The 12,713-nt window shown below is 42.5% G+C and overlaps 1 protein-coding gene across 5 annotated transcripts in view; it reads left to right on the top strand.

Annotated features, from left to right (window-relative positions):
* Positions 1 to 12,713, top strand: part of MICU1 (mitochondrial calcium uptake 1) — a 248,343-nt gene that overhangs the window by 215,651 nt on the left and 19,979 nt on the right. For all 5 annotated transcript variants that reach the window (XM_045025877.1, XM_045025876.1, XM_045025878.1 and 2 more), the window contains one exon: positions 7,219 to 7,327. In XM_045025877.1, the coding sequence (XP_044881812.1) occupies positions 7,219 to 7,327 (109 nt within the window). The remainder of the gene's footprint in view (positions 1 to 7,218; positions 7,328 to 12,713) is intronic.

Below are 12,713 nucleotides of genomic sequence, written 5' to 3'. Positions count from 1 at the left end.
GTTTCTTGTATTCATTAAATGGAGCATCTCTTGTCACTGTCCAGCAATAGTCTGCAAGCATTGATGGGCTCCATTTGCCCTGATAGCGTTTCTCCATTGTTGCAATGTCCTGGTGAAATCGTTCGCCATGCTCGTCACTCACTGCTCCGCAGTTCGGTGGAAAAAAATCTAGATAAGTGCAAAAAATGTATCTTTAGTGACATGTTGCAACCAAGGCTTTTGTATGCCTTGAGGAGGTTTTCCACCAACAACCTGTAGTTGTCTGCCTTGTTGTTTCTGAGAAAATTTATTGCCACTAACTGGAAGGCTTTCCATGCCGTCTTTTCCTTGCCACGCAGTGCATGGTCAAATACATCATCTCGAAGAAGTTCACGAATCTGAGGACCAACAAAGACACCTTCCTTTATCTTAGCTTCACTTAACCTTGGAAATTTTCCACGGAGGTACTTGAAAGGATAAGGAGTTTGAGGCGCAAGTGGTGTTCTCGTCTATCCTCCCTGTGGCAGGAAAAGGCCAGGGTAGAGACCGTCGAATCGTGGAAATCAACGAATGGCTACGCAGATGGTGTCGGAGAGAAGGGTTTGGATTCTTTGACCATGGGATGGTCTTCCAAGAAGAAGGATTGCTAGGCAGAGACGGGCTCCACCTCACGAAGAGAGGGAAGAGCATCTTTGCAAGCAGGCTGGCTAACCTAGTGAGGAGGGCTTTAAACTAGGTTCACCGGGGGAAGGAGACCAAAGCCCCGAGGTAAGTGGGGAAGTGGGATTCCGGGAGGAAGCACAAGCAGGAGACTGCAAGAGGGGAGGACTCCTGTCTCAGACCGAGAAAGCGGGACAATCAGCGAGTTATCTTAAGTGCCTATACACAAATGCAAGAAGCCTGGGGAACAAGCAGGGAGAACTAGAAGTCCTGGCACAGTCAAGGAATTATGATGTAATTGGAATAACAGAGACTTGGTGGGATAACTCACATGATTGGAGTACTGTCATGGATGGATATAAACTGTTCAGGAAGGACAGGCAGGGCAGAAAAGGTGGGGGAGTTGCGTTGTATGTAAGAGAGCAGTATGACTGCTCAGAGCTCCAGTATGAAACTGCAGAAAAACCTGAGAGTCTCTGGATTAAATTTAGAAGTCTGAACAATAAGGGTGATGTCGTGGTGGGAGTCTGCTACAGACCACCGGACCAGGGGGATGAGGTGGACGAGGCTTTCTTCCAGCAACTAACAGAAGTTGCTAGATCACAGGCCCTGGTTCTCATGGGTGACTTTAATCACCCCGAGCAATACAGCAGTGCACAGGCAATCCAGGAAGTTTCTGGAAAGTGTAGGAGACAATTTCCTGGTGCAAGTGCTGGAGGAACCAACTAGGGGAAAAGCTCTTCTTGACCTTGCTCACAAACAGGGAAGAAATAGTAGAGGAAGCAATAGTGGATGGGAACCTGGGAGGCAGTGACCATGAGATGGTCAAGTTCAGGATCCTGACACAAGGAAGAAAGGAGAGCAGTAGAACAGAGACCCTGGACTTCAGAAAAGCAGACTTCGACTCCCTCAGGGAACTGATGGGCAAGGTCCCCTGGGAGAATAACATGACGGGGAAAGGAGTCGAGGAAAGCTGGCTGTATTTTAAAGAAACCTTATTGAGGTTGCAGGAACAAACCATCCCGATGTGTAGGAAGAAAAGTAAATATGGCAGGCGACCAGCTTGGCTTAACAGTGAAATCCTTGCTCGTCTTAAACACAAAAAAACAGCTTACAAGAAGTGGAAGATTGGACAAATAACCAGGGAGGAGTATAAAAGTATTGCTCAGGCATGCAGGAGTGAAATTAGGAAGGCCAAATCACGCTTGGAGTTGCAGCTAGCCGGAGATGTTAGGAGTAACAAGAAGGGTTTCTTCAGATATGTTAGCAACAAGAAGAAAGTCAAGGAAAGTGTGGGCCCCTTGCTGAATGAGGGAGGGAACCTAGTGACAGAGGATGTGGAGAAAGCTAGTGTACTCAATGCTTTTTTTGCCTCTGTCTTCACAGACAAGGTCAGCTCCCAGACAGCTGCACTCTGCAGCACGGTATGGGGAGGAGGTGACCAGCTCTCTGTGGGGAAAGAAGTAGTTCGGGACTATTTAAAAAAGCTGGGCGAGCACAAGTCCATGGGGCCGGATGCGCTGCATCCGAGGGTGCTAAAGGAGTTGGCCGATGAGCCATTGGCCATTATCTTTGAAAAATCATGGCGATCGGGGAAGGTCCCGGATGACTGGAAAAAGGCTAATGTAGTGCCCATCTTTAAAAAAGGGAAGAAGGAAGATCCAGGGAACTACAGGCCAGTCAGTCTCACCTCAGTCCCTGGAAAAATCATGGAACAGGTCCTCAAGGAATCAATTCTGAACCACTTAAAGGAGGGGAAAGTGATCAGGAACAGTCAGCATGGATTCACCAAGGGCAAGTCATGCCTGACTAACCTAATTGCCTTCTATGATGAGATAACCGGCTCTGTGGATGAGGGGAAAGCAGTGGATGTGCTATTTCTGGACTTTAGCAAAGCTTTTGATACAGTCTCCCACAGTATTCTTGCCAGCAAGTTAAAGAAGTATGGGCTGGATGAATGGACGGTAAGGTGGATAGAAAACTGGCTAGATGGTCGGGCTCAACGGGTAGTGATCAATGGTTCCATGTCTAGTTGGCAGCCGGTATCAAGTGGGGTGCCCCAAGGGTCGGTGCTGGGGACGGTTTTATTCAATATCTTCATTAACGATCTGGAGGATGGTGTGGACTGCACCCTTAGCAAGTTTGCAGATGACACTAAACTGGGAGGAGTGGTTGATACGCTGGAGAGTAGGGATAGGATACAGAGGGACCTAGACAAATTAGAGGATTGGGCCAAAAGAAATATGATGAGGTTCCACAAGGACAAGTGCAGAGTCCTGCACTTAGGACGGAAGAATCCCATGCACTGCTACAGACTAGGGACCGAATGGCTGGGCAGCAGTTCTGCAGAAAAGGACCTAGGGGTTATGGTGGACAAAAAGCTGAATATGAGTCAACAGTGTGCCCTTGTTGCCAAGAAGGCTAATTGCATTTTGGGTTGTATAAGTAGGGGCATTTCCAGCAGATCGAGGGATGTGATCATTCCCCTCTATTCAGCACTGGTGAGGCCTCATCTGGAGTACTGTGTCCAGTTTTGGGCCCCACACTACAAGAAGGATGTGGATAAATTGGAGAGAGTCCAGCGGAGGGCAACAAAAATGATTAGGGGGCTGGAACACATGATTTATGAGGAGAGGCTGAGGGAACTGGTATTGTTTAACCTGCAGAAGAGAAGAATGAGGGGGGATTTGATAGCTGCTTTCAACTACCTGAAAGGGGGTTCCAAAGAGGATGTATCTAGACTGTTCTCAGTGGTAGAAGATGACAAAACAAGGAGTAATGGTCTCAAGTTGCAGAGGGGGAGGTTTAGGTTGGATATTAGGAAAAACTTTTTCACTAGTAGGGTGGTGAAGAACTGGAATGGGTTACCTAGGGAGGTGGTGGAATCTTCTTCCTTAGAGGTTTTTAAGGTCAGGCTTGACAAAGCCCTGGCTGGGATGATTTAGTTGGGTTTGGTCCTGCTTTGAGCAGGGGGTTGGACTAGATGACCTCCTGAGGTCCCTTCCAACCCTGAGATTCTATGATTCTATCATGATTCTATGAAAGCTGCTTGTGTTTTGTCAATGGCCTTGACAAAGTTCTTCATCAGACCCAGCTTGATGTGTAAGGGTGGTAACAAAATCTTCCTTGATTCAACAAGTGGTGGATGCTGAACACTTTTCCTCCCAGGCTCCAATGACTGTCAGAGTGGCCAATCTTTCTTGATGTAGTGGGAATCTCTTGCATGACTATCCCATTCGCAGAGAAAACAGCAGTACTTTGTGTATCCAGTCTGCAGACCAAGCAAGAGAGCAACAACCTTCAAATAGCCACAAAGCTGCCACTGATGTTGGTCATAGTTTATGCACCTCAAAAGTTGTTTCATGTTGTCATAGGTTTCCTTCATATGGACTGCATGACCAACTGGTATTGATGGCAAAACATTGCCATTATGCAGTAAAATAGCTTTAAGACTCATCTTCGATGAATCAATGAACAGTCTCCACTCATCTGGATCATGAACGACGTTGAGGGCTGCCATCACACCATCGATGTTGTTGCAGGCTACAAGATCACCTTCCATGAAGAAGAATGGGACAAGATCCTTTTGACGGTCCCGGAACATGGAAACCCTAACATCACCTGCCAGGAGATTCCACTGCTGTAGTCTGGAGCCCAACAGCTCTGCCTTACTCTTGGGTAGTTCCAAATCCCTGACAAGGTCATTCAGTTCACCTTGTGTTATGAGGTGTGGTTCAGAGGAGGAGGATGGGAGAAAATGTGGGTCCTGTGACATTGATGGTTCAGGACCAGAAGTTTCATCCTCTTCCTCTTCCTCGTCTGACTCAAGTGAGAATGATTCTGGTGCATCAGGAACCGGCAGCCCTTCTCCATGGGGTACTGGGCGTATAGCTGATGGAATGTTTGGATAATGCACAGTCCACTTTTTCTTCTTTGACACACCTTTCCCAACTGGAGGCACCATGCAGAAGTAACAATTGCTGGTATGATCTGTTGGCTCTCTCCAAATCATTGGCACTGCAAAAGGCATAGATTTCCTTTTCCTGTTCAACCACTGGCAAAGATTTGTTGCACAAGTGTTGCAGCATATGTGTGGGGCCCATCTCTTGTCCTGATCTCCAATTTTGCAGCCAAAATAAAGGTGATAGGCTTTCTTAACCATAGTGGTTATACTGCGCTTTTCTGATGCAAAAGTCACTTCACCACAAACATAGCAGAAGTTATCTGCACTGTTCACACAAGTACGAGGCATCTCTGCTCACTTTGGCTAAACAGAAATGTGTCCCTTTGCAAAATCAAACACTGACAAATAAGAGAGCACGACACTGTATGATTTCTAGAGCTGATATAGGGCAATTTGTTCAGCAGAGTGATGTAAGCTTCGTTATGATTGCATCATCCATGACTTCTAGGAATAACATGATGCAATTCATATCATGTATGACGCAATGCCAGCTTCAGATTGCATCATTCATTGTTTTGCCTAAAAAGCAAGTACTGTCCAAACCCAGTCATAGATTTATTCATAGATCCAGTCAAAGATGTATTTTAGTCATTTCTGGTTTAAATTGAGATCCCTTCCCTTTATAACTCACTTATCCTCCGCTATTCCCAAGTCAAGGGTCGTATATACTGACCCAATAGCATATCTTGAAAACTAGAGCCAATCAACAATTTTAAGCATCATTTTTGTTCTCAGTGACCCAGAATTAGTAAAGTTTGACTACATTTCTTTCAGAAGCATTTTGGCTGTAGAGCAGTGTAATCTGCCCTTGTTGTTGTTAAAGGCTTTAATAGCTGCAGTTACTGAAGACATTTCAGACAGTGTTAAGATAGATTTTACAGCTTAATTTGGATTCACCAGCTGAATGTATTCATTTTGACATTTTTATCTTCATCGTAACAGTGAAAATATTTATTTTATAGGTACCCCATTTTTAGCATTCTGTCTCTGGCTGGGTAGAATAGAGAGGAAACTTGAATTTAGGCTGGCATGGTAATTCATCATGTTAAGAGCCAAATTCAGAGGTGATAGGTAAGGTAATGAAATGTAGAGATATACAGAAATATATATACTGTCAGACCTGTGCTCATTTAGGTTCACTTAGGCTGCTTTTACACTGTGAAGATTTTGAGACTCTCACGCTGATGCAGTTCCACTGGTGCTAGCAATAAATAATATGAGGGTTAATATAGATAGGGCTTGGTTATGTTTATCACCTGACTGTGTCCTCCAACTCTGAACAAATCTAGACACGGTGGTAAAAAGACAAGTAACTACTCTATACTCGTATTTACCTGGGTGCCAGCCCCAGTGGAGCTGCCTCAATGCTAGAGCAATTGTGGGAGAATTTCCAAAATTCTCCATGTGAATCAAGCCTTAGACCTGGCACAACCACTCTGTCAACATGTAGAGAATATCATCTGATTTAGTTTACATACCAAAGAACCAGAAGAAAGTTAAAGTATGATGAGACTAGTTTCGCTTTTGCTCTCTCTGTCTCAGCATGTAATTTTCGCTAATGTACGCCTCCTCTGATTATATGTAAGGGAGTCTAAACGTATGTCTACACTGCAAAGAAAACCCCACGGTGCTGAGTCTCAGAGCCCAGGTCACTAGGGGCTCGGGCTGTGGAACTAAAAATAGCAGTGTAGGTGTACCTGCTCAGGCTGGAGCCTGGGATCCAAGACCCTCCCCGCTTGCCAGGTTTCAGAACCCAGGCTCCAGCCCAAGACTGAATGTCTGCACTGCTGTTTTTAGCCCCGCAGCCTGAGTCCGCAAGCCCAAACCAATTGAACTGGGCTCTGAGACTCGGCACCGTGGGTTTTTCTTTGCAGTGTCGACATACCCTAAGTGACTTGAAGTGTTAGGGGAGTTTTACTTACACCACTGAGATCTCTAAATTTGTCCTTAAGGCTCTATTTTTAGAGTGTCAACCATCTGATCTCCTTGGTGCAAGTTTGACAACCATACGGGGTATAAACTGATATGCTTGCAGCAAGTTCCTGGATCTTGAGAGTGCACTGGCTATGTGATCACATTGTTGGGCAAGTGGTTGTCAGCAGGGCGAATGGTGGTGGTTTTTCTTTCAACTTCTCTATCACCACTGACTCTTCCACATACCGAGCCTGATTCTTTTATACCCAAAGGCCCTTTTATACTGTCTGGGTGGTGTAAATGAGAATCAGGCCCATAATGTTGATCAGAACAAATAATGGCTAGGCACAGGGAGACCAACAATAGCTGTATTAAGCCTATCCCCCTCAGCTGGCATCAACTTCATGGTAAGGAGACAATGGGACTGTAATGGGGATTACTACAGAAAGAGAAATTTCAATTAAGGGAGGCAGTAAGAATGTCGGTAGCTAATTGACTTTTCAGTTACTGCAAGTGTAGACTTTAAATTGTATATAATCCTAACTAATGATTTAATATAATGCACTATGGAGAGTCATACATGAATTCCCATTTGGACATACCTATCACCTTTGCTCTCACTGGGACTTTTTCCTATCAAAATTATTTCATTATTTGTCTCTTTACTTTAACCATTTAAAAAACATTTCCTTCTGTTGCAGGGACTGACGTTTGAGGAGGTGGAAAGCTTTTTTACTTTTCTGAAGAATATAAATGATGTGGACACAGCTTTGAGCTTTTACCACATGGCTGGAGCTTCTCTTGATAAAGGTATTAAATGCTTGTGAGCTTGCTGGATTTTTTTTCCTGGTGTTTTTGCCATTAAAACAGGATGTTCAAACTTGAAGCTGTTCAGCAAGGCTTTTCTGACGGATAAAAAGTGCACTAAACTCATATGTTTCCTCTCTTGTCATGAGAAGGTTTTAACTTGCAGCTGTTTGTGGAAAAAGAGGGATTTTGGATTTGTCCTCTGATAGGTGTAAGGAAAAATATGCTGAAATGTATTTCCTATTTGAATTTTTCAGGCTGTTTTAACAGATCTACAGGCTCTAAACATCACAAATTGACTAAGATAACATTCAGATCTAATGTGTGTGTTCCCTTCTACTTTACTTATTTCCTACATAGTATTCTACGTAATTTATGTCATGATTCAGTGCATTCAGCAAATGGTTGCTTTCAACTTTTTAGGCTTCGTTATACAAATCTTATTAATTTGTTAAATGCTACTTTTAATGATCAGAAATCAACATTTGGGGTGAGTATCATTTTATCCCCCAGACCTGCAACAGGGATGGACTTGGAGCCTTTGGGGGGGGGGGTTAATTTGATAGGACTTTTAGCCATGATGCTGGGACTTGAGGTGCTGTATCTTTTTGTATATTTTACAACAGATAGGAAAATTGTTGCTGAAAGTAGGGATGTGCAGACGGTCTCATTCCAATGGGAACAGAAGAACCAAGATCACTGTAGTATCAGTAATGCCAAAAAGTTGAGAATCAAAGTCATTTCCTGCTCTTATGAAGTCCTCAGTACAGATTTAATCAGAGATCATCTTGCTCTTATTGGTCTGGGGCAAAGTGAAACATGAGAAGCAGCCCCCCTTAGCAGCCACAAGTGGAGAGAGGAAAAGAAGAAATAACACTACCCAGGCAATTTTTGGAAACCTTAATATCTGAACCACAAAGATCATAAGCTCTGCTGGGCAAGGACTCTGCATTGGGCTGTGAGCTGCCATGCACTCTTACAATACTTATAATTTCTTCTCCAACATCCAAGACAAGGAGGGAGCTATTGGTGAGCATTGGAAAGGGGCCCTTCAGGGTTCATCATATTGAAGGAAAGAAACTTGACCATTCAATTTCAGTTTGGGATATATCTCTGAATTTTCATAAATATATGTAAAAATCTAGTTTCTTCTCCCTTCCTTGACCCAGTGCTGACTTTTGCCTTCTACTTCTGAATCCCTCAAAGCTGAGTCAGAGAATTAAAATAACTTCAGTGCAGATTCTCTTCAAATGCTTTTTTTTTAAGTCCAGATAGAACATACTTTTACTTGTGACCAAGTATAAGGTCCAGTCCTTGTGTAGACTATCTATAAGAGAGGGCACGCAGTGGTATAGTTCCTAATCAAATAATGTCTACCTTATATCCCACCGTCATCACATGGAAAACGCCTTCCAGAAGGAGCCAGCAATAGCAGATGAATAATACAGTACTTAGCTGAGAACCATTATAACAATGTAATCTATTAAACATGCATAACCATCCCCTTCTTTTTTCACCTTCCTCCGATGCGTAACTAATCCACCAAATGATCTGAAAATTTGCACTGTAAAACTGAAGTTCATTGTTTCTGTATTGCCCATAAAAAAGATTAATTTTTTTAATCTTTTACAGTTACATACTTGTTTTGAGTCTGAATTTTTTTCAGATTAGTAATTTTTGTAAAACTCATTGGTAAGACTGGGAACATACCACGTCACAAACTAATTTAATGTTTTCAAATCCTAATGAAAACTCCCATTCTGTATATAAAAGATATAGATTATTTAATCAGCTAAAAGGTGAAACTTTGTACCAGTAAATTATAACTTTGAGCCATTACTATTCTGGGAGCATTAAGGTGTGAATGGGGGCTTATACTGAAAGATTTTAAGACTATTACATGCTCTAATTCAACTTGCATCTCTGCTCTTAGATGCTCTTGTTAACTGTGATCAACCTTAGTTTATAGTTGAGATCATGTATTTTAGGTGTTTTAAGTCAAATGGGACCCAACAGGTGGGAACATCTTCTTGGAATTAAAAAAATAAATAAAGAGAATGAGCATAGTGAAAGATCTTTTAACTGGAACACTGTGTGTAAAATAGCAGTGTGCAGTTACTGAAATACAGAATAACTTCAAGTAAAACTTTTAGTTACTCACCAACTACTCTGATCTGATAATCGTCCAGAGAAATCCTATATTTTGACAGTGCCTCATCTAGGACTCTGCTTAGGGTAAACCACAAACATTTGTGTCCTGGAACTAATATTTGTGGAGTGTCTAGATTAGCACAAATTTTAGCCAACTCAGATTAACTGACAATTAACATGACTTGCAGTAGGGTCACAAACTGTAGTATAGGTGTAGCTTGATAGAGATTTAGAAACCAGTTAGAGAGTTGATTCTGCAACATTCCTCCTGGAAATCCCCTGGTTGGAAAGTAGCATGCCCCATATTCGCCTGGTCTATACTTAAAAGTTTTGCTGACATAGCTATGTTGGCTAGGAGTGAGAAAGAATCACACCCTTAACAGACATGGCTATGCTGGCAAAAGCTCCAGTGTAGACAGTTATATTGACAAAAAATTCCTTTTGCAAGTATAGCTAATATCATTCTGAGAACTGGTATCAGCTATACAGGCCAAAGAACTCTGTTTCTGCTGCACTGTGATACAGCAAACTGGAAATTCTGCCACAGGTTCAGGTAGATTAAAATCTGGAGGACTGTGGTAGATTAAATATGAACATGACTAAAGCAATCATTGCAGTGTTGTCTATACTGGTATTAACCTACAAATGTTTATGCTACCTCCAAATATTTAGAGTAGCAGATGTTTTCATATTAATAGTTAATATAGAGCTTTGGGGAAAGCTGGATGTTTTGGCAGCTGGATAGAGTATTGTTGAAGTTTGATCCAGAAAAGTATGTAGAGAGGTTGAAGCGGGGGAAGTGGAGAGGGTGTTGGCACTCAGAAGTTGGATGAGGCTTTGACAATGAAAGGGGAATTCATTGCAGGTGGCCTGAGATTTGAGAGAGTTAGTAGTGGATAGTGTGTTAATGAGGAATTTATGCTCAAATGATCTGCACATTACATGGTTCTTAGCATATAAATGTGTTCTCCTAGCCAGAGCATCAAGTCCACGCAGAGTAAATGATACACTTGTTCCACCTTTTCTAGTAGCTGAATTCTCATAAAGATGCTTATATCTCTATTAATATACCACAGGAAAGTCACTCATCTGACTGCCAAAAGAATGGGATTATTTTGACTATTAAAATTAAAATGTTAAAAGTGACCATAAGCCTTATATGCTAAATAAATTGTTCCTGTTCTACTGCAGCCGACTGACCCATTTTTATGATTCTAGAAGTCTTATAAACTGAAAGGGGAAAAAATTAGTAGCATAAAATAGACACAGCAGGTTCCTGCTTCACTGACGTTTTTCACCCTTAATTTAAACTAGACCCTGTTTTTAAAAAGAATGGTAGGATACGTACTTTAATGAACCATGGAATAGTGCATGAATTTATTCGTTCAAGCTTGTGTTTTCTAGAAATAACTGTTATGCTACCAGAAATTCAATGGCAACAAATTCTTAAATCGCAAATAAGCAAAAATCATATACAGAAATTGTACCTAACAAATGAGCTTAGTGGTGGAGCAGGGTCTGGGTCGGAAGCCTCACAGGATAAGTCTATGTTGCATTTTAAAATCCACAGCAGAGCATCTCAAACCCCAGGTCAGAGACTTGGGCTCATGCCCTGGCACTAAAAATAACAGTGTAGATATTGTGGCTCAGGTTGGAGTTCAGGCTCTAAAGGCCACTCCCCTCCCCAGGGACAGTTCAAGTCCTACTTTGAGCAGAAGTCTGGAAAAGGCTGAGAGTCACATTGCTAACATCTATCAGGGTTGGGGAGAGGGTTTGGAGGAATGTAAACAAACTTTTTGTTGTTTTTAAAAGGGACGTGAATTCTTGCTGATACGAAGGGGCATTTTAGGGGGAGGAATGGGGAGAATAGAGGTGAGCGATTTCAGACTGAATCAAGGTGAGGGGAAATTATGGGGAGAGGAGGATAAATGGGGATGGGTGGTAGGGACAGTGAGAAGGGGAGGGACATTGGAAAGGGAACATGTAGGTAAGTGGCAGGGGGACTGGGGAAGAACAGGGGTAGGAGGGGTTGCCTGTGAGTCCCACATTCTCCCCTACTTAGTGTGTGCCAGGATATGGGAGGTCGGAGCCCTATTATGACAATTGGTCTGTAACTTCTGCTTACTTAAGAATTTACCATGGAAAGTAGGTCAAGTTATTTTCAATAAAGAATGTGATAAACAGGTGCAAGAGAACCAGACAGTTAGACTAAATTAGCGGAAGCATAACATAACACCATATAATTCAAGGACTATGCTGAAATGGTGCTTAATAAAAACTGAAGACGTGAACTGGAAATTAATGAACCAAAATTGGTTTGTGTGTCAGATATTAGACCACCTCTACCCCGATATAACATGACCCAATATAACATGAATTCAGATATAACACGGTAAAGCAGCGCTCCGGTGGGGGGTAGGAGGGGTTCATGCTCCAGCAGATAAAAGCAAGTTCGATATAACGCGGTAAGATTTTTTGGCTCCCGAGGACAGCGTTATATCAGGGTAGAGGTGTAATTAGTGGACCAGATAGTGAGTGGATGAGCTATTTCACCCATCATTCCCTTTTTGGATCCTTTAAAAAAAAATGAACTGATGGAGAGAAAGAAGAACAAAGAGGAGACGGAGGCTGAAGCAAAATTCACCATTGTGGCTGCCACCTCCACTGTCTTCTGGGACCCCAGACCTCCTTCGTTCTAATCCTAAAAGATGCTTAACCAGACCAGGCCAGAGAGAGGGACCCTGATAACATGGCCACCTCTACAGGCTCCGTCTGAATCCCAAACAGCACCTGGGATGAAATGGGATTGGGTTTTAGCAGCAGCAACAGCGCTAGCTCATCTCAACTTCTTTTCTTTTCCCTAAAAGGACAGTTTGTGTTTTAACATCAATAGCAGCAGCTCCAGCTCATCTAGCTAATTCCTTCTCTTTTCCCCAAAACGACAGTTATTGCCATCTTTGATACCATCACAGAGATAGTTAAACAAGGGGGGTTTCCTCCTAAACACTCTCTCTCCAGCAGTCCAGCTAAAGGGAAAGGGAACAAGGGATGTTAAAATGAAAGCCTTACTTAAAGCATTTGAAATGTGAAGTATTAATTGTTGTTCCTTCTTTTCTGTATCTTTACTACAAGCTTTTTTAAAATCATGTGTTTGCCATGGTACTTAGTAGGCTGTGGTCTCGGTTAACCAAACCCCAATGCTTATTTAACGCTGTTTAATGTTGGACTGTGATTGGGT

This window comes from Mauremys mutica, chromosome 7, assembly GCF_020497125.1.
Source record: "Mauremys mutica isolate MM-2020 ecotype Southern chromosome 7, ASM2049712v1, whole genome shotgun sequence".
NCBI classification, from domain to species: Eukaryota; Metazoa; Chordata; order Testudines; family Geoemydidae; genus Mauremys; species Mauremys mutica.
Note: the sequence above shows the minus strand (reverse complement) of the source record. Positions and strands in the feature narration are given on the sequence as shown.